General features: G+C 47.2%; 7 protein-coding genes, 1 long non-coding RNA gene and 1 other non-coding gene across 15 annotated transcripts in view; 5 read left to right on the top strand and 4 right to left on the bottom strand.

Annotated features, from left to right (window-relative positions):
• The first annotated feature begins 24 nt into the window (after window positions 1-24).
• LOC108631508 (ankyrin repeat, SAM and basic leucine zipper domain-containing protein 1) lies at window positions 25-2023 on the top strand. The gene is made up of 6 exons (XM_018035482.2): window positions 25-350; window positions 434-556; window positions 622-742; window positions 814-919; window positions 988-1122; window positions 1197-2023. The coding sequence occupies exons 1-6, from the start codon at window positions 263-265 to the stop codon at window positions 1926-1928; spliced, it is 1305 nt and encodes a 434-aa protein (XP_017890971.1). The 5' UTR covers window positions 25-262; the 3' UTR covers window positions 1929-2023.
• On the bottom strand, window positions 2024-5611 carry fws (Conserved oligomeric Golgi complex subunit 5 four way stop). The gene is made up of 11 exons (XM_018035451.2): window positions 5157-5611; window positions 4993-5085; window positions 4787-4911; window positions 4490-4712; window positions 4270-4412; window positions 3926-4192; window positions 3717-3837; window positions 3536-3653; window positions 3313-3453; window positions 2361-3228; window positions 2024-2270 (listed from the first exon to the last, which is right to left on the bottom strand). Exons 1-11 carry the CDS (start codon window positions 5194-5196, stop codon window positions 2085-2087), a joined length of 2325 nt encoding a protein of 774 aa, XP_017890940.1. The 5' UTR covers window positions 5197-5611; the 3' UTR covers window positions 2024-2084.
• Window positions 5589-7829, top strand: carmine (AP-3 complex subunit carmine). Its single transcript, XM_018035454.2, has 9 exons — window positions 5589-5623; window positions 5710-5894; window positions 5980-6214; window positions 6281-6440; window positions 6591-6704; window positions 6774-6953; window positions 7048-7206; window positions 7285-7335; window positions 7419-7829. The coding sequence occupies exons 1-9, from the start codon at window positions 5589-5591 to the stop codon at window positions 7551-7553; spliced, it is 1254 nt and encodes a 417-aa protein (XP_017890943.1). The 3' UTR covers window positions 7554-7829.
• On the bottom strand, window positions 7551-9520 carry LOC108631497 (transcriptional adapter 1). Of its 2 annotated transcripts, XM_018035455.2 has the most exons (5): window positions 9355-9520; window positions 8749-8785; window positions 8468-8677; window positions 7871-8383; window positions 7551-7795 (listed from the first exon to the last, which is right to left on the bottom strand). In XM_018035455.2, exons 1-5 carry the CDS (start codon window positions 9423-9425, stop codon window positions 7667-7669), a joined length of 960 nt encoding a protein of 319 aa, XP_017890944.1. In that variant the 5' UTR covers window positions 9426-9520; the 3' UTR covers window positions 7551-7666. The 2 variants fall into 2 exon arrangements, with proteins under 2 accessions (XP_017890944.1, XP_026674691.1); XM_026818890.1 differs by lacking the exon at window positions 8749-8785 and having other exon boundaries at window positions 9355-9444.
• Window positions 9521-9525: 5 nt separating this feature from the next.
• On the bottom strand, window positions 9526-12408 carry Pgant35A (polypeptide N-acetylgalactosaminyltransferase 35A). Of its 2 annotated transcripts, XM_018035453.2 has the most exons (8): window positions 12291-12408; window positions 11862-12219; window positions 11071-11758; window positions 10852-10969; window positions 10294-10785; window positions 10091-10222; window positions 9901-10026; window positions 9526-9617 (listed from the first exon to the last, which is right to left on the bottom strand). In XM_018035453.2, the coding sequence occupies exons 2-8, from the start codon at window positions 12214-12216 to the stop codon at window positions 9552-9554; spliced, it is 1977 nt and encodes a 658-aa protein (XP_017890942.1). In that variant the 5' UTR covers window positions 12217-12219; window positions 12291-12408; the 3' UTR covers window positions 9526-9551. The 2 variants fall into 2 exon arrangements, with proteins under 2 accessions (XP_017890942.1, XP_026674683.1); XM_026818882.1 differs by lacking the exon at window positions 9526-9617 and having other exon boundaries at window positions 9651-10026; window positions 12291-12407.
• A 29-nt stretch (window positions 12409-12437) lies between these two features.
• On the top strand, window positions 12438-12884 carry LOC113465135 (uncharacterized). The gene is made up of 2 exons (XR_003389961.1): window positions 12438-12524; window positions 12584-12884. It is a non-coding gene; the product is annotated as an uncharacterized LOC113465135 (long non-coding RNA).
• TRNAR-CCU (transfer RNA arginine (anticodon CCU)) lies at window positions 12607-12679 on the top strand. Its single transcript has one exon. It is a non-coding gene; the product is annotated as a tRNA-Arg (tRNA).
• Window positions 12824-15875, bottom strand: AsnS (asparagine synthetase). Of its 4 annotated transcripts, none has more exons than XM_018035414.2 (10): window positions 15424-15872; window positions 15100-15329; window positions 14898-15023; window positions 14590-14826; window positions 14356-14530; window positions 14043-14272; window positions 13823-13950; window positions 13465-13754; window positions 13153-13387; window positions 12824-13054 (listed from the first exon to the last, which is right to left on the bottom strand). In XM_018035414.2, the coding sequence occupies exons 2-10, from the start codon at window positions 15223-15225 to the stop codon at window positions 12925-12927; spliced, it is 1677 nt and encodes a 558-aa protein (XP_017890903.1). In that variant the 5' UTR covers window positions 15226-15329; window positions 15424-15872; the 3' UTR covers window positions 12824-12924. The 4 variants fall into 4 exon arrangements, with proteins under 4 accessions (XP_017890903.1, XP_017890907.1, XP_017890904.1 ...); XM_018035418.2 differs by having other exon boundaries at window positions 14043-14170; XM_018035415.2 differs by having other exon boundaries at window positions 15100-15244; window positions 15367-15437.
• Window positions 15876-16033: 158 nt separating this feature from the next.
• SNF4Agamma (SNF4/AMP-activated protein kinase gamma subunit) overlaps window positions 16034-27005 on the top strand; it is a 47541-nt gene continuing 36569 nt past the window's right edge. The window contains exons 1-3 of one of the 2 annotated variants that reach the window (XM_018035412.2): window positions 16034-17812; window positions 22766-23551; window positions 24557-25161. In XM_018035412.2, the coding sequence (XP_017890901.1) occupies window positions 22774-23551; window positions 24557-25161 (1383 nt within the window). In that variant the 5' untranslated portion in view covers window positions 16034-17812; window positions 22766-22773. Of the gene's footprint in view, window positions 17813-22765; window positions 23567-24556; window positions 25162-27005 lie in introns of both variants that reach the window. The other variant, XM_018035411.2, reaches the window with a different exon arrangement.

Here is a 27005-nt window from a genome sequence, read left to right as displayed (position 1 = left end):
AATAAAGAGCAGCAGCGGGTAGCGCCGGTAGCTAGTAGAGACAGGTATAGATGGTATAGATACAGTCAGAGACGCATCGTACACACACGCGATAACGATAACCCAATCCTTTTCCCGACCGGTACTTTTGTCTTCCAAACGGAAAACGAGAGGGACGTCTGGTAGTTTTCGGATACTGAACTTGTTCGGGATACAAAAAAGAGATTCCTGCACCGCTGTCTAGTATCAGAGATCGTGGACGATCGATCGGATCGACGAAACCATGTACGTCGACGAGGAGGCTTTCGAGTCCCACGTGATAAACGCTTGCACGGAGGGACAATTAAGCGCGATTGCTGATTATCTCGAATGTAATTGTTCACGTGAGAGAATATATTTGAAATGTTTGAATACGAGAATGCGTTGATAATTTGTGTTACGTTTCCACGTGTAGCGCACGAGGTAGATCAATTCCTGACCACTGGATGGACTCTACTTTTGTATGCCGCTTCCGAAGGACGATCAGAGATCATAGAATACCTTACGAACAATGGAGCTGACGTCAATAGGCACAAAGGTATTTCATCGAATTTTTTATTTAAACCGCCCGACGGTCTATCATCTTTTTATACGATATTTCAGAGGGTTACACACCGTTAATGGCTCTGTGCAATTGTAGCAGAGGTACGACGGAGGAGCGTATGAAATGTTTAACGCTACTCATCGCACTGGGAGCCGATGTAAACACCAGTGATAAAAGAAGGTATTCCTTGATTCTTTACAGTACTCCTTAACACGATTGTCTCGCAAATAATATTATTTTTACCTTTGCAGACAAACGGCTCTAATGTACGCTTGTAAGTCTCAAGAGCCAGAATTTCTTATAGAACTTTTGAAGCACGTAAAGGATATCAATGCTAGTGACAATAGGAATCAAACTGTAAGTTTCTTTCGAAAAATTCAGTACAATCGTTTATAGCGTCGATGTCATAAATAAGTTTCTCTCAGGCTCTGATGTACGCGACAATAGCTAACAGACCAGAAATCGTTCAATTATTAATGGAACACACGGCTGACGCCACGTTGACCGATTGCAATGATTTAACCGCGAGCGATATCGCCGCTGAGAAAGGATACGATAAGGTGAGCATTGAGAACAGTGGGAATAGGTATAAAATACGAAATACTAAACTAATGCTGACTTGACCGCTGTACAGATTTTGTCATTGTTAAACTACAGAGACACTACTACGGAAGAAGAGACGACGGACACTTATGAAATATCCAAGCTAGAAACTTGGAGAGACCAATTCCCATCGTTGACGACCATAGACGAACGTACCGTGGATTCTGACGTATATACGATGTTACATGCCATGAATTTAGACAGTTACACGTGCAATTTTCGAGGAATAAGCCTGAAAACGTTCCTACAATTGACCGATAAGGACTTGATGAAATTAGGGATGGATATTCGTGCACATCGAGTCTGGTTCATGGAAAAGCTCCACGAGTTTCACTGTAAGGAGTGGAGCGTGAAGAGTCTCGGAAAAATGGACCCATTATCGCCTTACACACTGTATGACGGTATAATCTCATTGGGCACAACGGTCAAGCAACTTGCTGTCATCGGTTCGAGCTTCTCGTACGTTAGAAACAACCTTTTGGAAAGTTACAACGATACGAATTTGATCGATGAGAGACAACGACGTAGCTACGAGGAAGAGATGGAAAAGGCAGAAAAATCTCTTGCTACTCTCGAGAAGGAGCTCACGCGAATGAAGAACTTTTCTAATAAAAAACGGAAGGAAAACGAGATTCCTGCGCCAACCTATATCGGACCGAAGAAGGAACATAAGGCGAATTGGCCCGTGTTCTTCAGTATTACGTTAATCGTAGGAATTTGTGTATACAAGACGAATATCGTTCCGAGATTGATATACCGTTAGAATTACTCTACTGTAAAATCTTCCTATCTGTAAAATCTGTTTTCTTCTCACGTTCCACGCTAGGAACACATTAAAATATAATAAAATATATAAGATAACGCTAAACAGGATACACTGATTTTATTTGACAGCCGATTGGTCAATTGTACAGACAGATTAATGTTCGTTTAAATTGGCTAACCTTCTCATCAACGGAAATAGCGGGTGGAACGTCGGGAGGTTCTGTTGCCTGACCGTCAACTGATAACGTTCCAGTGGCCCGCTACAGAACGCTAAACGATCTCTCTCGTTCGTGTTTTTGTCCATCCACTGGGACAATCGAGTCACTGACCAGCCCGCGCTCTGTATCAATCATAATTAAAAACGTGAAAAACGACCGGTTTTACATATATTCTGCTCTGCTCCTACTAACACAACGAGCAACACTCGTACCTGATGAGGAGAAAGTAATTCGGGCGGTGCCGTGGAGAACAAATGTAAAAGCACGAGTGAAGGAGGTACGCCGCACTCCCCGTCTCCTTCCAAGACCTTTTGAACTATTTCGTCGGGACTGAGCGGAAGCAACGCTTTCAGTGCTCGTAACGTTCTGTATTGTTGCTGCTCCGACGATCCCAACTGTCCCGCTCTACACAAAGGAGCGACAGCTACTTCTATCTGACCGAAATCGACGATGAGTTTGGCCCGTCCGTACTCGGTCAGGGGTCTCAACAAACAAGCGTTCCTCACGAACAGCTCGATGCATCGCGAAGTAACAGATTTGCAGCACTCGGCGACTATCGTTTGATTTTTGTACGGTACGAGAAACGTGTTCACGGCGCGTAAAATGAATCCCTGAAGCTCGCGCATGTACAGCGAGCAGTTGATCTCTTTTCCCAATGGACTGCTGCTGCTGCTGTTGCTGCTGCTACTGCTCGTCGGTTCTCGAAACTCTGCGTCGTCGTGCATCGTTAAAATGATACTCTCGATCGCGTCAGCGATAGACGCCAATAGCGGCGATAAAATGTTTTTGGTCAACGTGTCTATTTCTTTGAGGGCCGTGGAGATCACTGCGTTTCCTTCGCTCGGCAAACCAGACAAGTTCGCTGTTACGCGACTTATTTGGCTGCACAGGTAATACAGTAGATTCGCGAGGGACACGTTCGTTTGTTGCACCGTCGTCGGAGTATCGATCACTTGACTGGCTTCTCCGCCTACGAGCAGTCCCTGCTCACATTTTAAACAAAACAGTCTTATGGCCTTTCCCACGTTACGGGCGACTACCGTCGACAGGCCATCGTCGACCAACGAAACGCTCAGTTCACTGGAAATTACGTTAAAACACGATGAAACGTCGAACGAGAAGCGAAGGATAGATACATATATATATATACATGTTTCAATTTACTTGGTCACCGTGCGTATGAGACTGTCAATTTCATCCTGTGTGGGCAGTCCTTCGCCCGAGAACATGTTGTGCACCGGATCTAACAAGCGCGACACCGAACGCGATAGATATGCATTTTCAAACGGTAACAGTACGTCGTGACTGAAACGAGATACAATAAAATTACATCGCGCGAGATCGATTTTAGTTCCAGTTCGTGTACTCCAATCGTCTTCTTCCTTACTCGATATTGTAAATCCCAATACTTTGCGATCTTTCCTTCAATCTTTTTCTCAGATCCAAAAATATTCGTAAGAATTTTGGGTATTCGCCTTCCAACGCCTGTTTCACGAACGACGATCCTAAAAGTGACGCGAAGATGACGGTCGTTCACGATCGTGAGAGAATCGTTAATCAGCATTTACCTTGTGCGCGTTCGACTAATACTTTCGAGAGTAGACCATTGACTTTGTTCCAAAATTGCTGTGACAGTCGATCCAATCCCTTGGCATGATGTTCCAACAGTATTCTTTGCAGCAACTCGATCTAGCGTGCACAGTTGAGCATGAGCGAGTCGAACAGAGGGAGAGAGAGAGAGAGAAGGAAGCGTTTCGACAAGATTACTTTCGATTACTTGTAAGCAGTGCGTGTAAAGGGTGTCTTGAAACAGCCTTTCGAGGTTCTCCCAAATTCGCGTGCGTAAATTACCAGAAGATCCCGGGGAAGGAATGGCAGCTCGTCCGGGTGCTGCTCTTTTTCCCGTATCTTGATTCGTTGCCAGAGTCACGTCTAACGAATCCGTGGCGATCTTCTCGATTTCTGACAGAACAGAATCTATGATATTGTCCACGGCTCCATTTACGATCCCCAGATTTTGAAACACTTGCACGGCCGTGCTCACCTGATGGTCATCAATTAATTCTCTGATCAATAACCATGGAACGCAGCCGAGAATCGTGTTGTGTTGTTCCCGCATACTTTTGTTCTGTCCATCGTTTGCAATCCTTGGGACAACGTATGAGTCGCTATTCTCTGTACCGTCGCTCTATGAGACTTTACAGCTTGCTGATCATCGGCAATAACGTCCAGCCCGTTTAAATCGGTATCCGTCATTAATTGCTCTACAAGTCATAGACATCACGTCGTATCGTGTTTCTTCTGCGCGAGATGAACGAAGAATATATTGAATTTCGGGTACCAAGTTCGTGTAGGCTGTTGGCAGCTTTTATAATGTCGGGTCCTTGCATGTTGTTCGTCGTCATTTGGGAGTGTAAACGTTTCGATAAGTGTTGCATCCTGGCTACTCTCCTCAACAGATCTGACGTCTCGTGAAGCCTTGCTAATACGATCGTCTGCGTCTCGATTCTGTTGAAAGGATCGATGATTTTTCCACGTAAACGTTCTACGGCTGACAGAAGACTCTGGGAACGAAATTTATTCGTCTCGTGGAAAGAGGACAATTTTTGCTTCGATTCCGACGTCGTTTTTTACATACCTGAACGTGCGATTGCATCACTGAAAGTACGCCTACTAATTTTTCCACCCATGTCGCTTGCGACAACAAATCTTTGTGATTAGCCAACACCTGCCTTTGTAATTCGGCGTTGAGTATTTCGATAGCTATCGGAAAAGAGTTCACACAATGTTTAATATACCAGGTTTCTTGTAACGTTGATCGATCAATTAATTCTTTCCGTATACCTTGTCCTAGTTTGTTTATCTGCTGTGCCACCGAAAGCACTTGACCGATGTCGTTCTTTTTCGATTCACCGTCGATGAATTGTTTAAAGAATTCTGAAATGGAACGAACCTGAATCGACGCGCGCTCAATAAGTACCAAACAACGAGAATACGAAACGATTTACCTTTGTTTTCTATTTCCTCCCAGCTATTAATTTCATCCATCGTAAGTCGAAATTCAACTGGATGATAACAGTACACGCGCGGTGACACGTGGCAAATTGCGTTGATCACATCTATTCCTTCGAATCGATTATTACGCGTTCGTTTCACTGTCGTTATATATTATTTTATTGTCTATTTTAATCGTCGTCAACTTGACCGATACGAGTTCTGCCCTACGGTGGTTCCAGATGGTGCTACTAGAGCTAAATTTTGCAGAGGTATCTGAGTCTGTGGATGACACGTTCGGTTCCATGGGTGAACGTCACACACACGAACGTTCGTGTTGGTGCAATTTGTAAATAGGCATGTGTCGAACGAGAATCGGAATAAAATCGACACGGATACAACGTTTCAATCATCAATTTCAGTGCGGAGTATAACTTGCGAGAAAAATGATACATAGTCTGTTTATTATCAACTCGTCAGGGTAAGTATATTCGCCCGTGAGAAAAACACGAAATTCGACAGACGTTTGGTTATTAAATGATTCCTCGTACAATATTTCACGTTCAGAGACGTGTTCATGGAGAAACATTGGAAAAGTGCCGTCGCACGATCGCTCTGCGACTACTTCTTCGATCAACAGCGAAGAGTTCTGTCTCCCGAAGACACACCGCCAGTAATAGCCACTCCTCATCACTATCTCATCAGCATATATCGTTGTAACATGTTTTTCGTCGCCGTATGCATGACAGAAGGTATTCCCGGGTTCGTTGCGAATCGAGAGAGACGCGCAGACTATTTCGATCTCTGCACTGATTCAGAGCATTCCTTCTTTCACAGTTCCACCACTGTTCGTGATAGAATTTCTGCACAGAGTGGTGGACACTTTTGAAGATTACTTCAGCGAGTGTACAGAAACTATCATAAAGGAGAACTACGTGGTAGTCTACGAACTACTGGACGAGATGCTGGACAATGGTTTCCCATTAGCCACCGAATCGAACATTTTGAAGGAACTCATTAAACCACCAAATATCTTGAGAACCATCGCAAATACCGTAACAGGGAAATCCAAGTAAGTATCGCTGGTGTGTGCGTGCACGGTACTGGACGAGCAGATCTAATTACGCGTAAACGATAGTGTCAGCGCGACGCTGCCAAGTGGACAATTGTCTAACGTTCCTTGGAGGAGGACCGGTGTGAAATACACGAATAACGAAGCATACTTTGACGTCGTGGAAGAAGTGGACGCGATCATCGATAGGACTGGCGCGACCGTGTTCGCCGAGATCCAGGGATACGTATGGTCTTGCTTCGGTGAAAGATTATTACGGTAGAGAGCAAAACTGAACGAGCATCACGACAGATCCGTGCAGTTTTACTCCGTGCTGTGACCCGCTGCTCATCGTCCATGTGTGTATCACGTGTGTAACGTAACGTTCAAATTACAGATCGATTGTTGTATAAAGTTGAGCGGTATGCCCGATTTAACGCTTTCGTTCATGAACCCCAGACTGTTCGACGACGTCAGTTTTCATCCTTGCGTCCGATTCAAAAGATGGGAGGTAAGAGGAGAGGAGAATGGAAACTGCAATCTCTACGAAAGTCTACGAAATATTCTTGTCTGTTTTCAGTCCGAGCGAATACTGTCCTTCATTCCGCCAGATGGTAATTTCCGTCTTCTCTCTTATCACATAGGTTCACAAAGTATCGTAGCAATTCCGATATACGTGAGGCACAACATCAGTCTGAAAGAACCAGGAGGCGGACGACTGGACATAACTGTGGGACCGAAACAGACCGTTGGGAGAACCGTATCTATCGTTCTTGCTTCTACGACACGACAATAGAAAAACTGATCTTGAATGTACAATTTATATATATACACACACACATGTACAATTGCAGGTAGAAAATGTCACGTTAGAAATTCCTATGCCGAAAATAGTATTGAATTGTACGCTCACTCCGAACCAGGGAAAATACTCGTTCGATCCCGTCAGCAAAATATTATTATGGGACATTGGACGGATAGACGTTTCGAAATTACCGAACTTGCGAGGCTCGGTATGTATAAGAATTTTTTAAGCTAAAAACCGACGTACGTACAGACCGGGATATTGACTGTTCGTTTCTCGTTTTCAGATCACGATACAGAATTCCGCGAGCGTGACAGAGTCTAATCCTGCGATTAACGTACGTATTATTACACCGTGTGTACATCGTGGTACACCGTACGCTGGTGGAGCCGAGTTGAAACTTGCCGGATACCGTTTCAGGTTCATTTTACGATCAATCAATTGGCGGTTTCCGGTTTAAAAGTGAATCGGCTGGACATGTACGGGGAGAAGTACAAACCGTTTAAAGGTGTCAAGTATATTACGAAAGCCGGGAAATTCCAAATCCGAATGTGAAATTGCGAAACGATGAGAGATGTATATTCCATATGTTAAATCGATGGCCAAGTGCTGCGATCTCGACAGCGTGAGGGCGTATAAATTCGTTTTACAAAGCGTTTAACAAATAATTATGATACAGGTCGGTGACACAGCCTCTTGGCTTCGAGATCTTCCCACGTCGGATGCGTCACATGTGTAAATAAACGTTCCATGTTGGTCGCATATACGGTATGATTGCTAACAAGATTTTTATAAATCTGTTTGTGAAATAAAACTTGTATTAAAAATCAAGAAACGTCGAATCATGCCTACTCTACTACCTCTCTACGTACTTTTAACGTATGCTGCAAATCGGCCGTGTTAACAGGTTTCAACGACGGAGGAATAGTTTGCGGAGAACACGCGTAAACAAAAGCTGTGGCTTGTTCCGCTTCTTCGATGTTCGGTTTCGTCACAGGTACTTGACCGTAAGGATCTATTATTTCCGTTGCATTGTACTCGGACGATCGTAGTGCACAAGCGGAATTCCTTTTCCACGAGCTAGGCACTGGCTCGCCGATATTATAAATGAAAGAACCGTCTCTGACCGCGTACCCTTTCCTCCTTGTGAACATCGCTGTGAGTATGTTCTTCAAAAAGATCTGTGTAGCCGCTATGACTATGTGCGCGGTATTTTCCTCTGCTCCGTCCATATTGTTCTCCCACGCTGCGAGCATCAATCTCGCCAAAACGAACGTCCTGTCGGGCAGGACGAGCTCTTGGGCGCTGGAACGATTAGCTCCGATAGGCTCGTCTCCCACCGGCGACGAAGTTTGGCTCAGTACCTCGACGTACACGTCCGCGGGCTAAACATAAAATAACAAACACGTTGCTGGGTACCGCCACCGGGTGACAAATTCTTTGCGCTAGAATGCTCGTAAATTTTCTACCTCGAAATTAGACTTGTCCGTTTTATATTTCCGTTTCAATCTCAACTTTTTCTCTTTCATCGCTTTATCTCGATCTATCTTCCGAACAGGTGTCGCAGCAGCCAGGCCTCTGACCTTGTTGAATAAACAGAGAAGAAACTCGTTGTGAAGATGAACTTGATCTTCGGTCATGATGTTCCTCGCTTCGCAATCAAATTCCTCTTTCGTCGTCTGCAACGTTGTTTACGTATTTTTACGATCGAACAATGGTGGGAGACGAACTTTACAATAATATCAAGTACCTTCATTTGAAACCAGAGTTTCATCTTTTCAAAGTACCTATCGAGAAGGCAAATATCCCCAATTATAAGTCACAGTATATGAGAGAGAGTAAAAAATAGTGCACATTTCTTCTAACTCCAGTATTTAACGAGTTAAGTATGATTATTTGGCATTTTATTGCCATTGACGAAATCCGACCTTCCCACCGCCGAATCAGCGAACTTTTGACAAAAAATTTCGTTTTTCCTCAATAACTCCTAAACTGTTAGATTTACGAGAAAATTGCATAAGACCTTTCTTCTAGAGGACGACGAGATCTACAATTTCCATATAAAAGTTTGTCGCTAGCATCAATAGTTTACGAGTAATCTGCAAAAAACTGTTTTTTCGTTTTTCGTCAATAACTCATTAAATATTGATGCTAGCGAAAAACTTTTATATGGAAATTGTAGATCTCGTCGTCCTCTACAAAATGGTCCTATGCAATTTTCCCGTAGATCCAACGGTTTGGAAGTTATTGGCAAAAAACGAAAATTTCGCAAAATCTGAAGGGGGTCTTTACTAGAGTCGGTGTTAACCAGTACAATAATTTCTGTGTAAATGTCGTTCGTTCAAGTATATCTTACAGTTTTGCATTTTCTCCAAGCGATGTGACAAGGCTCTTTCTGGCTACATTTAACTCCTTGGACGTGGTCATTGTTTTAAATTACACTTTGATCCGTGATTATTGACTGAACGACCAACCCGCCGGATAGTGTTTTGTTTTGCGGTGTCCCACTGCACGAGGAAAAGCAAATGGCCGACGGTCGTCATGGTGTGGGGGTCACGTGACGCCAGCGAGGAGAGGGTAACGTGGACGGACGAAATCGTGCGAACCATTTTGGATTGGCTGTAAGTAAATAAGAAGACGATAAAAAGTGAGAAAGGTATGTCAACGATCTCGTGTTTATTTGAAGCCACATGGTTTTATAAAAAGAAGAACGTATAAACGGTAAAGTATAAAAAGAATCGAAAAACTTGTACAATAAGCCGATTTATATCACAAATACCCCTCGGAATTTATCGTTCTACCAATTTCATTTTCTCCATAGTATAGTACTCTTTTTCGTTCTTTCTCGTTCTGATATTCTCCGGTATCATCTCATTTCGTTCGAGTAAATTTTTGAGCGTACCAAATCCCACGATATGGAGCTCGTGTCAGTCTTCTTGCACAGATCCATTATAACTTGAGCACTTGTTGCACCTCGCAGCACTCCTAAACACGTACCAGCTGCCATGTTATAAACAGGTGTACCGTTCTACGAACAAAATGATTGTATCGTTAATCGTAAAGCATTGCGACCTGCGAATTGAAATGCTTACAGCATTTTTATGAAGCCACTCTTGATTGCCTCCCATCTCGTGGCATTTGCCAAGTTTCGGTATTCTTTCGACCGCTTCCATGCAGAGCATCTGTCCTAGTACCAGTTCTTTCTTGTCGGTCTCGTACCACATCTAAACAAGTTATAAATATCGTTATAGCAAGCTTGAATCGTAGATCGCCTCGTGAAACGTTCGATCGTAACCTGCGATTTAATTCTCAAGCACGGTGCCAGGACAAGTTTTGAGCCCTTCGTTTTGATATCCTTTTCGCTTTGAACGCATAACGCGGAATTCGAAAGTCTGATTTGATACTCGTCGGTGTAATTCCTTTTTCTAGAGTGCCACGGTTGCATCGGTTTCTGTTCGACTCTGACCCGACGTTTGTCTTTCAATTTATCGTTGCCGTCATCTGGCAATGCTAACTCGGGATACACATTGTTCAAATACCATTCGAAATTCTTGCAATTCAATCGTTCTCGTAACTTTAGCCTGTCGGAGATGTCGCCGTAATCGATCTGCTTGATGCCCTTTAAAAAGTAATCCTTGTACTCGTCTAGCCATACGTGCGCGACGCGCAACGAATTTTTCAGCATGGTATCGTGTTGGTCGTACGCGCCGTATGGTCTCCTCCTTCTGAACACGTGCCCGACTCTCGAGCACGGTATCAATTCGATACTGCCGCCGCACATCCATATCTGCGGAAACAACAGAGCAGCAGCAGCAATAAAATCGGAAGACGCGTATGGTCAAACGAATCTTACTCTGAACGAGATTTCGAGATTTTCGCCGCCCCAGATGTCCATTCCAGCATCGTACTCTCCCAACTTTGTGAAATACTCTCTGTCGATCGCGAACAATCCTCCGGCCATCGTCGGGGACCTGTTTAATCATAGCTACATATATATATATATACACGTATACGTACCAGAAAGTCGTGGACTGGTAGATCACACAGAGAACAGATGAACGTAAAATCTCACTTTATAGGCTTTACAAAGTCTTGGTCGTGCGCCAGCGTTCCAACCGGCAGATTGTCCCATTTAAAGTGTAAGCCCCAGTTGAATCCACCTCTCACGAGAGGGCTGCTGGTGTATTGGAACGTGTCCGGATTAATTATATCGATGACCGGCATCGGTACAATAGTGTTCGAGTGAGCGATCCGTGAGAGTAGAGGCTCTATCCATTTCTCGTTCACTTCTACGTGACTGTCCAAGAAGATCAGAACTTTCCCAGTCGCTCTCCTCGCGCCGAACATTCTCGCCCTAATCAATCCCTCTCGCCGTTCCGTTTTAAACAACTTGACCGTACCGTTGAAATTGTCACCGGAAGTGTACGCTTTAACCTGCTCGTGTAGAGCTTCGCTGTCGCTCCAATCGTTCACCAAGATGATCTCGTGCAACAGATCTGCAGGAGTTTTGTCGACGATAGAGTGCAAGGATCTTAAGAGCGTCGTGTAATGCTCGTTGTAGAAACAGATGACGATACTGGCGTTCGGCAGTCGGTTCGAATACTCTTGCAGTTTGCACAATTTGTGTCTGGTGTCGGGCAACTCTCTGTGCAAACCGATATTGTCTGACACTAGAACGTTGAAGGAGAAATTTTTATATCCTTCGTCCCGTTTCCATTGATCCTCGAAATTTTTTACCATTCCCAGTTCGTCGCTCAAACCTGTAAAAAAATGTTCAACGCTCTGAAACGTTCGATGATATATGAAAAAAATCAAACAAAGTAGAACAAAAACGATATGATTTAATCATACGTCCGTATATACCTTGTCCCAGTGTAACAGCAGGTTTCACCGGTACAGGCTGCAGTTGTCGCAACAGCTTATCGCTATTTCTATAACTATTTCCCTTAAGATTATAGATACTTTTGCCTATCGCAGTTTCTTTATCGCGGTGAGCGATTAGATTGTTCTGCAAATTGTGCTGTACATCGTTATAGATCTTCGGATCGAGCGCTGATAATTTGCCGAATTTCGAACTGTCCAACACGATCGTCGTAGGATTGGCAGTGTTGTTGTTTTGGGATAATTTCGAGTAAAGATAAAGGCTGAAAGCCCACGTTACCGAGGCCATTACTATGCCTGAGAGAAACCAACTTTGCCTCGGTGACATCATAACCATTATCTAAAACCGACGCGTAGAACGTGTATAATACGTACATAGTTTAAAACGTTCTTGTAAAAGCGTCAGCTTACTGCGGTCGTGTGTTCGCTTATTAATCCGATTTAACTGTGAATTACATTCTGACGTTTAGTTCAATATCGAATGCACGAACACTGTAAAACGTGTGGTCCACCATCTTGGAACGAACCTATTTACGACAGCTGTTACTATTATTGATAATTCGTATCATCCGACGGAGCGTACATAGACATGAATCACATGATAAAGGGAAATAAATCCTGAAGAAACGATGCTCGTACATATAGGTCGCTCGGTTAAAAGAATTTTTTCGTGTTCTTATAAATCATCGTATCTCTATTTGTAGATGTCGGAGACGTGTTCTCACCAGCCCCTGTGGCCTAATGGATAAGGCATCGGTCTCCTAAACCGGGGATTGTGGGTTCGAGTCCCACCAGGGGTAATGACAAGAGAATATATTTTTTTTTTGTTAACAACGTAAACAATGTTACGGTGGTATCCTACGTTTCCGTCTTCCCTACGACTTACGTCGTAAAAGTACTATTTTACCAGCGATACGCGGAATACAGAAGATCGAACACGGTTATTTGCGTGAACATTTTTTTATCTGCATCGATTAACAGCATGTAACAATGTATTTAATTATCTGTCTGTACAATTTTTGTAAAGCCTGACGAGTCTCGTCCTTTATTCGTCTTTCGCTGCGTAATGAGCAATAAATCTAGCAGACGGGTCGTGAACCTTGACCCACCGTGGCATCCAAAAATATGGCACAAAATTCTCGGCTTGTCCCCCGTAATGCTTCTCAAAGACTTGCCTGAAACGGAGTATAGGGATCGATGCGATTTCAAATGCTCGAAACGATCGATCCTTAAAGGTGCGTATAAAGGTGCGATGCGACACGTTCTCTGTTACCTGTAGTAAACAGCCTCTTTTGTTCTCGGTGTACAGTGAGGGTACTTTATATAGGCCTTGTCCAATTCCTCGTCCGTCACACGAGTGTCCACGATATCTTGTATGACTTGGAAGAGAGATCTTTTAACGGACGTTACACCATCGCTGAACGCTTCCTTGTGTCTCCACAATATGTTGGACGGTAAGAGATTCGTGTCGCTGAACGCAGATCTTAATAGATGTTTCTCAATTCCTCCTGCGAGATGGATTTGAACGAGATTTGAATTATAAGCCGATTCGTTGTCGGTTCTTTGTTATCTACGGAGATCGAACCTTGTGGCTGCCTGGAAGCAGCGTCCAACGAGAGGTAGTAATTGGTGAATTGAAGGTCTAAAAACGGGACTCTTAGTTCCAAGCTAAATGCACTGGTCGTTCTGTCGGCTCTCAAGCCGTCAAACAAGTAAATGTCTTTTAACAATCGAACGGATTCGTCGTGAGCTTCCATCGCGTTGGGTGCATCTCTGAAATAAATATATCCTTGCGCCAGTTCGTCGGCACCTTCCCCGCTGAATATCACAGTCGTATTCGTGTTACGTTTAATGTATCTCGAGATGATGTACATGCTGCAATTGACACCCGATTAGTCTGATCGTACGATCATCGACCACGGTGGCTCGCGCACACGACTTACCCGATGGAAGCTCGAATAGTGGTAATATCACAGGTCTCCAACTGATAAATGAGCTCGTCTAAAACGTCGACGACGTCGTTCTCAGAAAATATTATTTCGTGATGGTCCGTCCCTATGTGCTCCGCGACCTGACGTCAAACGTCACGTTTAATTCAGTCGTTGCGAGGAACGGATAATGATGGATGAACAAAGAGAGAAACGACATGTTATTATCACCGACCTGTCTAGCCGCGACGACGTCTGGACTGTCTCCCATACCGATCGCGAAACTTTTCACTCTGTACGATACGTTCAGTTCTTTGGCACACTTGACGAGTAGAGCGGCGATCAAACTTGAATCCAAACCACCTGACAACAAACATCCGACCTCTCTGTCGGCCATTAATCTCTTTTTCACCGAAGCTACGAGTAGCTTTCTTATGTTTGCATGCACGTCTAGACTACTCAACTCTAAAATCGAATTCATCACCACTATATTATCTCGTATACATCCGCGGCTACCGTCGGTTCTTTCACACGTTTTGTAAACGAACCATTGTAAACGACAGAGGTCTGAAACTTGGGCTTGTCCCCAGGTTTGTGATAATTTACTTTGCTCAGTAATTTTGTTCTACCATCGTTTAAAATTTCGTATTCTTCGTAAAAACCTGGAGGGAACGGTTCCAATGTCCACTTTGACTTTATCTGTTTCGTCATTTCCATGAGCCCCTAAACATCGAGGATCATAATACGATGGATGGTTTAGAACTGCATCGCGCCCGGCTTACCTTGCTCTCCGAGCATACTGCGAGTTGTCCGTCGTCGGAACGTAATCTGAAAAGTGGTCTGACCCCGTACGGATCTCTGGCAATAAGGATCCTCTTTTTTTTTATGTCCATCAAGCAGAATGCGAAAACGCCATCGAGCATACCGGCGACATTTTCGGCGCCGAGATGTTCGTACATATGTATTATCACCTCCACGTCGCATTGCGTGACATACGAGTAACAGTGTTGTAGACCGATCTGCAACGTCAACCTTGTCGTAATGCAGACGATGCAAGAAGAATCGAATCTGGACAGACAACGGAACTTACGGTTTTGTGATTGTAGATCTCGCCGTTGCATAATAAAAATAAATGCGGATGTTTGTAAAGTCTCATTGGTTGCATCCCATGAAGATTATCGACGATTGCCAGTCTATGAAATCCAAAGTAACCGTTCTGCGAGGCAAGCGAGACGAGTTTAAACATATACGATACAATTTATAACGGTCCGATAACGATGTGAATATTGTACTTTAACTGCTTGGTCAAATTCGATTTTGAACGCTTCCGGGCCGCGGTGTGCTATCTTCTCAAAGTTCGTACAGACGTGAGTTAAAGACGGCACGTTTAATCCAAAGATAGCCCAAATTCCACACATGGTTGTTTCAATTCACGACCTTGATCAGAAGTATTAATTAGTTGGCGTCTCCCAATCTTTTGAACAAGAGACGAGCACCCATCAAAGAGAGTTCTTCCTTTCCACTGTGCACACAATGTAAAAATTACGAGAGTAACTCACCACCGGTATATATTCACATCTGTTTCGGTATTTGTAATGAACACGTGTAGTACTTACGTGGATTCCACGATTCTTCCACGTACTTTTACTGCTGCTCGTGTAGTTATATACACACTCCAGCATGTGCGGCGAATATCGCGACTGCGCGCTCTCTAATCAGTCTCTGATGTAAGAACGACGACAATATCGTCAACGAATTCATAGTCGAAATTCCAAAACGATATATGGTACGCGTTGTATGGTAAACGAAACAAGTAAACTGATTCGACCTCGGACGTATGAAGAGATGGGAGAGAAGATTAAGTTCAAATTTTTGTAAAATATTCCACCGTCGGAATACTGCACATGTATAGTTGCTGAGAATGGATCGTCTGCTCGGGGGATCAGTGAATTTGTCGCAAGACAATGGTCACAGGTACGAACAAAATTCGTAATCGAGTGATGAAACGCATTAGGGTTGTTGCATTATAAGAATTTATTCCAACAACAAGTGTACATACCACGTTTATTCTGTTCGCGGCATGTTTACGTGCACGTGGCGCCATCTAGCGTTCATGACCTAGCCTAGCTCTAACGTCTTCGGCGGAGCCAAGCTAGGTGGCGCCACGTGGAACCCCAAAATCGTTTGGAGGTCAGCGCGATCGTGGACAGTGGTGCCCCCTTTCGACGCGTCCGGAAGTTTGTAAACGAGAGATGGCGACTGCATTAAAGGAGGACATACGATAGTTTCGTTCGTTCGCTCCGAATTCTCTTTTCTCGGTTTTTATTTCGTCGAGTGCCGCGTTTCAGTGTTCCGTACTTGCACGGGCAAGTGTCGTTTAATCGTGCGAAGCCGCGTGAAGCGCGAACGAGTCGGTGCGTGTGTTATAATATTACACGTCGGACGTCCGTCGGTTCGGTCAGCTGGTCGGTCGTGTGTGGGTTCGTGGGTGACTGCCTTGAATGTTGGCATATAAACGCGCGGAGCAGTTGGCTCTCGCCAGGCCTCCAGGAAAGATGCGCGATCGGGGATGTGCAGTTTCTGCGGCTGCCACCACCGGTTTCTTGCGCGCCGGCCGCTGCACGGCCTACGACGCGGCACCATAGCCTTCTTCAGTCAGCAGAAAAAAACAGTTTTTACGGTCGGTGGTTCGTTCGTTTGTTCGTCCGTTCGTCCGTCCGTCCGTCCGGCATAAGGAGCGTGTGATCAGCTGTACACTCGCGCGAAAATAGGATACGACCGTTTTTGTCGAAGCGCTTCTGACGACGAGTCGTCCCTCTACGGTGGAAACGGCACCGGAACGACGTTCATTACTCATCACTGTACTTGCACACGTTCGTAGAACGTAAGATCGAGGTCGCATTTAGAAAATTGGGAGCGCCCTTGAATACGTACGTAATAATCCGCCTCGGCATCTTTACGACGCGTCTAGGTTAAGGCGTCTTTCGTGATCGTCGTCGAATGACAAGTTCGGGAAGAGGCAGGCCGCACGAATCATTCTCCAGTTTCACGTGTGAACGTTACACGATTGCGCGTGTACTCGACGAGAGCCGATAAACGATCGTCGCCGGAAGAAACGAGGAGATTCGCCATTGCAAGAGGTCGAATCGAACGCGTTTCGTGGGCGTGCAGGGAGAATTCCGACAAAAACAAACCGGTCAATACGACGTCGAACAGAGCTCCAGTGAGAGACAAGTTCGCGGATCGCTCGGCGGCGGTGATACACGGTGGAAAATTCGTGGCCATACGTCTGTACGCACGCCAAAGATCGTACAAGATGTTCTTCAGACTCCAACGAATCGAGTGATCTCTGGTGAAACGGACGGCCGATTTTACGCCGAGCTAAACGTCGAATTCTGAGATCGCGAATGTGCTTAAAAGTTGACACGCATGATGTGTTCGAGATGCGAGAGACCGCAGGTAAAAAGTGCGACACGATCGAACGAGAGGAAAAAGTACGGCCGACGGGTGCTGACGGATCACAGGAATTCTCCGTCGGCATCGTTTAAATAGTGGTCGCACGATTTTTTTGTATTCGATTCGAAACCTAACCCCGACGCGAGCGAAACGTACTTATCGCGGAACGAGATTCAGGATTTCACTTTGATCGACGTAACGATCGGATCGATGCGCATCGTTCAGTGTTTGGATCTCGGCGGCAGTTTGTACTTGACGCGTCTTCTTGGAGCGGATATAGGATCGCCGGCGTCGTCGCCCGTTTATTAACGGCGTGCTGTGATGAGAAAAATTATTCCGTGAGCGTGTAAACAATCAGTGAAACGATTCGAAACAGTAGCCGTTTCCATCGAAAAGCAGTTTTTGTACGGGGGCAGGATTGTTGCCGTCGGAAGACGCTGTCGTACGTGTCGAAAGGACACTCTCTTCGTACACAGACAGGATCGGGAATCGTTGACCACCGTCGTTCCTGAACAACATTTTTGGATACCGTAACCGTGTCGCGTGAAGGTCAGTACAGATACTACTATTACTACTACTACTGATTGTTCTCTTACAGATTTGTTCTCGCCGTGAGTCTAGCAAAGTGAAACGAGCGAGAGTTTTCGCGTGTGACGAGTAATAAAAATTGCGCGAATGCACATTTTGAAGAATCAGAACGATCGATAGAAATGTACGAGCTACTCGAGATAATCATCGTTACGACGTCCATCTTTTTCCTTTTTAATTCGTCTGTTAATTTTCTCGAGTGTTACCAACCAGAATTCTCCGGTTAAAGGCCCGTTGCCTCTCGACTCGAGCATGACAGAGATTCAAGAAACAATTTTACACTCTCGTCTCGTGATCGTTACGAGCCAGCAGCAGATCTCGAACGATCGTCGAGCGTCTCTTTTTTTACGAGCCACGGGGCGCCCGATCGCGTATAAATATTTTCCTAATCGCTTGCTCGTTTGCACGAACGTTGCGGTTACACGATTAATTATCCGAGTTAATTACCGTTACGCAGGCACGCGGATAAATCGGAGGTTCGACGAACCTTTTGCGCTCGTACCTTCGTGTTCGTGAAGAACAAAATTTTACGTACCGCGGTTACTTTCGTTCAAACAGATGCACGGCTGTTCCGAGCAAGGACCATATCGACGCTTCATCGTGACGCGAGATACTTTAAAGAAGAGTCACGTAACAATCGCAGAGTAGTCATCGTGTTTTAAATTTAATTAGTTGTGCAAACTACCGGCGGAACGATCGCGCGACACTTGAAATATTCAAACAATGTTACTCAGTCAGCAGGTTCTTTCCGTCGTGTATCCGCAAGTCGTACAAACACACAGAGCAGTAGTTGTTTTCCGCGTACATATCTCGTCCATAGATAGAAGAAACGTGTTTACCTGTGAATTCGGTGATTCTTAAATGTGTATGAAAATTTTGCTGACGCATCTAACACCCCGTGCACCCCGATAGCCGTGCGGGGGCTACTCGAAACTCTACGGAACAATGCCATGATTACTTTACGTTTTTTATTTCGTTTCTAGTAATTCGTAATAGTCTAGTAATAGTGATGTTGATAGTTGAGCAGCGCAGGCTGGTTCGGTAGTTCGGTATCAGGGATTGCGCCGGAAGCAAACATGCAGACACGCGCAACAGTACGATTAACGCAGCAAGGTCGGACAGACCAAGCTAGTTAATTAGTCCGTATTGTTACAAAAGAAAGATGAACGTCACCTACGTCGGGAGATAATGATCCACGTGAACGACGTCACGTATGTTCGCCTGTATCGTCGGAAACGCGTTTGTCGCATTCGGATCTCGTTCGAGGAAAATCGCTTCGGTGTTTCACCGTCTGATGTTACCGCGTTCGTCGCCTCCTTTATCCTTCCGGTTCTCGGAATCATCCTCGTGTCGATCGAAACGGTATCGACACGGTACAGCGTAGTAGTAGGCCTAAGTAGGCGTTGCTCGCTGCGCCAAACTCGTGAGAGAGATCTCACGTATTTGCTGCAAACTATTTAGGCTCGTGGATCATGAGAGAGAAGACGGGCACCGACACAAAGTTGCCTCTTTGTCAACGAATAACGTTAGAATCGTCGTATCAACGCGATACGGTCGAGTCTTGGCGATGCAGCCGCGTCCGCGTCGCTCTTTATTTGGCTCAAGTGCCTCGCTCGTCACCAACGATGAGTAACCGAATCGGTCGAGGTGGTGGAAGACCATCTTCCGCGTTTGCAGACAACGCGGCGACGGGGATTTACCGACCAGGTCGCCAAGACGGCTCTTCTCGCCGTCGTCGCGATCGTCATCCGGTGGTGTCGTTTCCTCGACCGCCGCGACTCTCCATCTCGACGATGCGTCGCCGTTTACGAGAGAGAAGAGAATTGGCAGCGCGACTCCTCGCGCGCGCGGAATCTCCGACGTGATCGAGCGAACCGAAAACATTTCTCTCGCCGCCACGCTCTCTTCGACGCGGATCGATTCCCTCGTGACGCACGGCGTTCTCAAAAATATCTCGCTTTCGTATCGTTTCGGAGACAGAAATGTTGGTTGCAAACATTTTCTCGGTGGAACACGAATGATTCAGTTTTGGCATCCTCGTCGACGACCAGCGTTACATCAACGCCTGTCTCAAACACGATCTTCATCTCTGGTTCTTCACGTTTCGTAATTCCCACAGAGTCTCTTTCGATTTCGACCGTCGGATACTTGTATGTCTTCCAGCGTTACCGCCGCTAGGATGCCAAACGTGAGATCATACACGCGTATATATCTGTGTGAGCACGAGCTCTCGATCGATCTATCTGTCTATACATATATGCGTTTTTACACGCGGAGCATCGTCGACTGGCGTATACGATATCTCGGCACGAGGTTCGTACGTACATACATGACTCTGCGAGCCACGGAGTCAAATCGAACAAAGTGTAGATCCCATCTACTCCTCTGATCAGTGTTAACCATGTTGTTCTCGCCGTGTCAATTACGTTACACGCGTGTTCCCGAGATACTCTTTTTCCCTCTCTGCGTCTGCTTTTTCTCGCCGTCGTCGCGTCGGCTCTTTTCGCTCTCGGTGTTTTCGATCGAACGCCGCAGGCCGCGTTCAGTGCGCCGGCCACAATAAGTAGAATTTACTTGTTGGTCAGGTCTCTCGAAATTTCTTACGAAACGACGGCTACGCGATCGGTCATTGGTTTCCGAGAAACGGCCAAGCCAGTCGGTTCGCCTGGTAGGTAATTGTTTCCCGGGACGCTGCTCGCCGCCGCCGCCGCCGCCGCCGCCGCCGCCGCCGCCGCCGCTGGTCTCGATCACAATTGATGCGGAGCACGTGCTCCCAGCGTTTGTCACGTGGTCCGCGACCACGGACTGGCAGTCGCATCGGCGGCGTTTACCGCGCGATTCGTGCAACAATCGCTTGATTTAGCAACAAGGATTTATCGTCGACAGATCGGTCCGTGCCCGTAGACGCCCAGTCGCGCGGGACATCCTCGTGTTTCCGGCGACGGTAATGAAATGCGAAATGTTCCCACGGAGTGCATCCGCGACACTCGTCGATTTCACTTTCCAAGTTGGTTCCGTATCGGAGGACGATGACAGACGAATCGACAGAGGCACCGCCGGTGTTCCCTACGTATACACGTATAGTAGACTACTATAGACCTGTGTTCGCGATCGATTTTATTACGTCATCTCGTATAAGTAGGCGCCGCGTCACGTCGCTTCGTATTATTCTTATCGATGAGTGCATTTACTCGCGTTTTGCGTGTCTGTTGGCTGCACGCGCCATAAAGCGAAAGAGATCGGATCGTTGACAGGCTCTCGAGAGACAAGGAGTCGTTTACGTCCGACGTGTCTCGGGGTATAGGCCTGGGAGCCGAGGGCCCATCAAATGTCTCCGGAGGGGTCGTCAATTTTTCGTCGACGCGAACGTGAGCGAACGGACGCGTTCATCACTCTACACATCGAATTTGTTCGTGATCGCTTTTACTTTTTGAGTTTCCTCGTTCCCGTTGCACGTCGGAGAACGCGTATCCGTGCGAAACATTGACCACGCGGTCAGTTTCCATTTTTACCCGTTTTTCCCAACGTCGTTCCCAACGTCGTTCCCATTCGTCGTCGCGTACGTTGATCGATGCAGAACTATAGCAATGATAATACGAGAATAGAGAACCTCGCTTCTGTGCCGACGTGTCGTTCGTATCTTTGTCCCGCTTTCTACCGATGTGTCGCGTGGTCAAGATCTTCTTTAAACGGAGGACGGCCGTAAATAGGAACCACGAGTATTTGTTGGAAAACGGGAATCGTCCGTCGTTCCGAGAGTGCGCGCGCGCGAATTGATTCTAGGTCGAACGCGACCGCTCCTCGGGAACGTGTGGTCCCATCCCTCGGGTCCTCGAGTCTGTGCGAGGATATCGTCACGTGTTCCGGTCCACGAGCGAGACAGAGCTTTTTCACGTCACGCTCTCTAGCACGCGGTAAACAAGTATTTGTGAAATGAGTCTGGCACGCCGCCAAAGATCCGCGTATGTTTTCGCCGATATCTGTCCGATCGTCGTATCTAGCCGTCACTTTGCTCGCGTCGAGATCGCATTAAACGACGCGGCGGCGGCGGCGGTGGCGGCGGCGCACGGTAGGTGGATACCATCTCGCTCCAGGCTTCCGGTAAATTTTATCCCCGGAGCTCGCGACGCATCGATCGCTTTCGATCGATTCCAACGGTCCTCTTTCGCTCGAAACGTATCTACGGCAGACGCGTCGACCATTTCGACCGATCGACGGAATCTAGATTCAACCGTACAGGAACGTGTAGGAGTCCCGGGAAAGGGTGTCGCGAACGCGCGTCCGAACGACTTGGAAAAGAGTTGACCAGTCGATACGTGAAATGCTCGGCCCCGAGACCTTCCTTCTTTCCCGTCTCGCCCTCTTCGCGTCTCGTCGTTACCGTGATTCGTTCACTGCCTCTGCCAGGTGTAAGTAGCGGAGGAGCGAGTCTGTATAGTACGACTCGCTATACAGACAAACGTTCCCACGGTTACGAAATAGAGAGCGTACTTACCGCAATGCGCCAGTGACGCGTTCCCGAATGCAAAAACGTTTTTTTCCTCTACGGAAACACGTTCTCGAAGGGGATGGCTGATGATCAGAAGTCAATTTTTAAACGACTGCTCATCGATCGCTCCCCGTATACGTTGTTTCCGACATCGACCCCCATTCGGGGCGGCACGTACCAACAACAACTGGTTCGAACGCGGCAAGATCCGAGATCGATCGGATCGGATCGTGGAAAAAACCACGTTCGAACCACGTTTCTCTAGGGTTTCGCTGATCGCGTTCGTCTCTCCTTTCTGAACGGTGACAAAAGTTTCAAGTCATTGCGACCCGCCAAGATGAGATTTCGTGATCGTTCCGTCGGAGTAGAACGACTTTGATAAACACGAGAAAAACGAGAAAAACGAGAAAAACGTCGTGTTACAGATTCCTCGATGGAGAGTTCCGGGGGTGGCGACAAGCGAAACGAATCAGACGTGTGCGACGTGACTGGTGACAATCGCGAGGATACAAAAATGACGGGTCAAGAGGACAGTGACGTGAGAATGAGCAAGGACTCGGGTGAACAGGAGGCGCTCAAGAACCTGAAGAACCTAGAGAACATCGGTCAAAATGACGAGGCTTCGTATAAGTTATCGAAGGGAAAATCCCGAGACGGCGGCGGCGGCGGCGGCGACGATGACGACGACGACGACGACGAAGAGGACGAGGACGAGGACGAGGACGAGGACGAGTGTAAAGGCTCCGACGAGGACGAGCTTAAAGAAGAGAAGACCGACGGAAAGAAGGACGAGGAGTCGTCGAGCAGTACGACCTCGACGAGCACCTCCGACGACGAGTCCGAGACCAGTTCGGACGATAAGACGGAAGCTTCGAAAGCTGAGCAAACGAAACCGGCGGCGGTGCCACCTGCTGCACCACCAGAGACCGCGAAAGATGAAACGTCGAAGAACGACGACACGACCGACGACAGTGACATCGAGGACGACTTGATCTCGGCCATCAATTACAATACCATCACTTCGCTGGCCGCGCTCAAGGACATGCTGGACGCCTCGGGGGAGGACTCGGACGGCGTCGACAGTTTCTTTCATCACTACTTCCTGTCCCACGTGAACAGGCTGCCGTCGAGGAACCAGACGCACAGTCCTTTTCCTTGGGGCAGAAGGTTGTCCGAGTGCAGGGAGGAGGACGAGTACGAGAACGAAGAAGGTAAGACGACGATAGGTGAGTACACACCGCGTGTCGCACTCCTCCGTGGAAACGCGCACGCGTACGCTTTGCATCGACGAATCCACGATAAGATAGTGACGATCCTCCGACGTAAAAACAATAGATTCTTTTGGTTTGGTTTCGGAATCGATAAGGTATCCACGATATTAGCTAGTAAACAAGTCTCTCGCGAACGCATCTCGCAGAAGCGAGAAAAACGGCGTATTACGAAACGCGATTCGGACATTGAAACACTCGAAGAGGAGCTATTAACAGGAGCTCGCACTCGTCCGTTCAATGAGAGAGCTAAGATTAGCGCGCGACCAGTGATTTCGTTCACAGTTCCGTTTGGCAACCGTTTCTACCGGACTCACTTAGGACCTCCGCTTAGGTAATGATATCTTACGGATCGTCACCGAGACCGGGAACGGCCGATTCACCCGGATCAAACGATTCGTTTCCATCAATAATGATTTACCGTTCGATCGACGACGTACGCGCGATAGTCGTACGCCCAGTCGTACGTTTCGTTCGCACGGTTCGTCATACACGGCTCGTTTTCTAATCGATCTAAGCGTACGCGAAACCGACGCAACATTTTGCAACGATTATTCGCCTCATGGATCGCGGTAGACACGCAAACAGTTACTTCGTTCAGTGGACAGTTATTTATAACGCGTCCCCGGAAGCGCAATGTTCCACGTTTATAATTTATAACGCGCCACGCGTTCGTACACGTATCACACGTGGCTCCTGTTAGCTCTTTCGGTACTTGGATAGGTCGGAACTCGAATGGTCGACGATGCGATCTACGGTAGTAGAAGTAGTAGGGAACACAGGTACACTCGTTGAGAGGCGAAACAGGCATTTATCGCGGCGAGCCTTCCAACAGGCCGAACGTTATTCGAGCCGAACAATATTCCCTTTGTCGGAATCGCGCAACGAGATCGTCGCATCAGCTGTCTCCCCGGTTGATCGCGTTTCTTCTCCTTCCGTACGTTGCAGCGAAAAACACGGAAACGACGAGCGCCAAGGACCTAGGCGAGAGCAAGGACGCCTCGAAGATCGAGGAGCCGACAACGGAGAAGAACGACGACAGTCTTTCCTCGAAGGCTTCCAGTCCGACCATTTCGGAGAAGTCCAGCTCGGAGAGGATCGATCAGAGATCGAACGCTACCTCGAGCACGTCCGAGTCAAAGATCCAGACGACGACCGCACCTTCCACGACCACGATGACGACCTCGACGAGCACGTCGACGTCCGTGACTACGAACAGCACCGCCGTGACAACGTCGACGACGTCCAGGTTCACCACGTCGACGGTCACTTCGCCGACGTCGACCACGCCGACGTCTACCGCGAAACCTCCGTTGAGGAGGAGATACACCACCGGAATGACTTTCCCTGCGACCGACCCGCCGTCCTATTCGTCCAGCATGACCTTCTCGAGAACCAGTCCGCTTCCCAGTCCGCATCTGGACAAGAGATTTTTCGACAGCAGCCTCGTCGAGATGAAGAGCCAGGCGAGCAGCACCAGCACCCTCGATTACGATTCCACGGAAGAAGTCTGGGTTCGCAGGGTGGACTTTGTGCAGGAAAGGAAGAGAAAGGTAAGCAGCGTTCGTTACGTTCTTCACGTATCTTTCATTCACGGTCTATATGTCTCGCGCGCGATCAACTTGTATTTACGTTCGTCGTCAAGGCGAATATACTGGATTCCGGCGTTTCTCTATGTCTGCTTCTCTATGTATGTTCTGAGTACGCGCGAATCAACGAATTTTACCGAGCGACTCTTCCTCGGACGCAGAGGAGAACGTAAGAGGAGCGGTCTGCCGCCGCGACTAATTGTAGTAATTGGCTGTTCGTCATACGGAGGAGCGGTCTTTTAAATTTGTTTACCGCCACTCGAACCGTTGTGCGGCAGTGAGCCGGACGCACGAGACGACGACGACGACGACGACGACGACGACGACGACGACGACGACGAGACGGATAGTAGAGAAACGCGTTAACGGTCGAAAGAAATTGGACATTGGCGACATTGTTCGCGGTCCAACGCGATCTCGATACGTGGCGTGAACGTTTCACGGAACAGTGGCTTAGAAAAGTCGTCGAGTACAAGGCTTCCTTCGACGAGCCTTATCGATTCGCTCGTTCGGGCGACGTTCCGATGCGTCGAGAGCTGTTATGACGGACAATTCGACACGTAGTAAGGTCTCTTTCACACGATGTTTCAGTTTCCCGCACGCGGATCGCTCGCGCAATTAGCAACGCGCCGAGATCAGGTCAATAAATGAGAGATCCCCGACTCGACACATACGCGCGCGAACCCGTCGGTCGATACGCGTACGAGTACGTAACGTTTTTCAGACGCGACGCTGAAACTACGATTGGTGACCGATCTCCGATATGTTGAACGCGTGCCTCCACGTCGTAGTCGTCGTCGTCGTCGTCGTCGTTTGAAAACGAGTCGCCTGGATTGAGCTTAGCGAACGCGTTTTATTCGTTGCTCGCGATATCGTACTCGGTGTTGCGTAACACGCAGCCGTCCGACGACTCATATGCCCGTTTTAGAGTACAAAGAATTTTACACGTGCTTCGCACAGGCATCCGAACCGAGTAATTGCATGCCGCGTGCGGTTCATCTATTTCGGTCGCGATATCCTCACCCCGCTTTTTCGCTTCAACGATCAGTTATCCGCTATTCTCGAGCAGCAGTCCAATTATTTCACGTCCATCCTATTGACGCGAGATATTTGCAGATACGTCGGTACGTATGTTCTTATCGTCGAACGTTTACTCGTCGACGGAGCCTCTGCCCGCTTGATAACGTTATTTAAACGTCGTTAGTAGATGGCGACGCGACATCGCTTCGCCGAGATCGATCCGTCATCTCCGCGCGGAGTAATTCGGAATAACGAGACCGATGAGCAAAGTAAATTAGGCGTCTCTCTCGTCGATTCGTTATCACCGTTCATACAGTGTTCGTTCACCTCTACGTCGTGCTCGGAACTCGAAACGAGTCACGCGTCAAACTGATCGGTGTCGTTGTTCGACACCGACCGACGTATCCGTATTCCACCGTTAACAGTGGCCAACAGCTTGAAATGAACGAGTTTGGGACAGTCTTTGTTTCTCGGCGATAGATTCGATAGATTCTACCGTGTTTCAACGGGACAGTTTTGATTGCACCACTGTACCAATTGTGAAGCTCAAAGTACAAGACCGGCATTACGGATATCTTTCGCGAGATAGAGGGAAAGTCAATGTAATCAGCGAGCATAGTTCGTCGATCGTCGTTCTCGACGATAATCTTCTGATCCTGCTCGATATTCTATTTGAATGGCAACCGCGTAGCAATGCTTCTTCCCTTGCTGTACGTGTCACACAAGAATTCGCGAATCCAGCGTAGTTAGTAGATAATTCTCTGTAAAAGTCCTCGTGGATCGTGTCT

Source organism: Ceratina calcarata, unplaced genomic scaffold (assembly GCF_001652005.2).
Source record: "Ceratina calcarata isolate Rehan_Ccalc_2016 unplaced genomic scaffold, ASM165200v1 scaffold90, whole genome shotgun sequence".
Lineage (NCBI taxonomy): Eukaryota > Metazoa > Arthropoda > Insecta > Hymenoptera > Apidae > Ceratina > Ceratina calcarata.
Note: the sequence above shows the minus strand (reverse complement) of the source record. Positions and strands in the feature narration are given on the sequence as shown.

What these genes read in the sequence shown, in the direction of transcription:
- fws (XM_018035451.2), bottom strand. Translation starts at nt 5,196, where the DNA reads ATGGATGAAATTAATAGCTGGGAGGAAATAGAAAACAAAG. An exon ending in GGAGGAAATAGAAAACAAAG is followed by an intron (nt 5,086 to 5,156) that starts GTAAATCGTTTC and finishes GTTCCATTTCAG; the next exon opens with AATTCTTTAAACAATTCATC. An exon ending in ATTGGGATTTACAATATCGA is followed by an intron (nt 3,454 to 3,535) that starts GTAAGGAAGAAG and finishes ATCTCGTTTCAG; the next exon opens with TCACGACGTACTGTTACCGT.
- LOC108631508 (XM_018035482.2), top strand. Translation starts at nt 263, where the DNA reads ATGTACGTCGACGAGGAGGCTTTCGAGTCCCACGTGATAAACGCTTGC. An exon ending in GATTGCTGATTATCTCGAAT is followed by an intron (nt 351 to 433) that starts GTAATTGTTCAC and finishes TTCCACGTGTAG; the next exon opens with CGCACGAGGTAGATCAATTC. An exon ending in CTGAGAAAGGATACGATAAG is followed by an intron (nt 1,123 to 1,196) that starts GTGAGCATTGAG and finishes ACCGCTGTACAG; the next exon opens with ATTTTGTCATTGTTAAACTA.
- AsnS (XM_018035414.2), bottom strand. Translation starts at nt 15,225, where the DNA reads ATGTGTGGAATTTGGGCTATCTTTGGATTAAACGTGCCGTCTTTAACT. An exon ending in AATTTGACCAAGCAGTTAAA is followed by an intron (nt 15,024 to 15,099) that starts GTACAATATTCA and finishes CTTGCCTCGCAG; the next exon opens with AACGGTTACTTTGGATTTCA. An exon ending in GACCTCTGTCGTTTACAATG is followed by an intron (nt 14,273 to 14,355) that starts GTTCGTTTACAA and finishes ATTCGATTTTAG; the next exon opens with AGTTGAGTAGTCTAGACGTG.
- Pgant35A (XM_018035453.2), bottom strand. Translation starts at nt 12,216, where the DNA reads ATGGTTATGATGTCACCGAGGCAAAGTTGGTTTCTCTCAGGCATAGTA. An exon ending in GACTTTGTAAAGCCTATAAA is followed by an intron (nt 10,970 to 11,070) that starts GTGAGATTTTAC and finishes ATGATTAAACAG; the next exon opens with GTCCCCGACGATGGCCGGAG. An exon ending in GCTTGAGAATTAAATCGCAG is followed by an intron (nt 10,223 to 10,293) that starts GTTACGATCGAA and finishes TAACTTGTTTAG; the next exon opens with ATGTGGTACGAGACCGACAA.
- carmine (XM_018035454.2), top strand. Translation starts at nt 5,589, where the DNA reads ATGATACATAGTCTGTTTATTATCAACTCGTCAGG. An exon ending in TTTATTATCAACTCGTCAGG is followed by an intron (nt 5,624 to 5,709) that starts GTAAGTATATTC and finishes TTTCACGTTCAG; the next exon opens with AGACGTGTTCATGGAGAAAC. An exon ending in TACCGAACTTGCGAGGCTCG is followed by an intron (nt 7,207 to 7,284) that starts GTATGTATAAGA and finishes TCTCGTTTTCAG; the next exon opens with ATCACGATACAGAATTCCGC.
- LOC108631497 (XM_018035455.2), bottom strand. Translation starts at nt 9,425, where the DNA reads ATGACCACGTCCAAGGAGTTAAATGTAGCCAGAAAGAGCCTTGTCACA. An exon ending in CTTGGAGAAAATGCAAAACT is followed by an intron (nt 8,786 to 9,354) that starts GTAAGATATACT and finishes CCTTCTCGATAG; the next exon opens with GTACTTTGAAAAGATGAAAC. An exon ending in CGGACAAGTCTAATTTCGAG is followed by an intron (nt 8,384 to 8,467) that starts GTAGAAAATTTA and finishes TTTTATGTTTAG; the next exon opens with CCCGCGGACGTGTACGTCGA.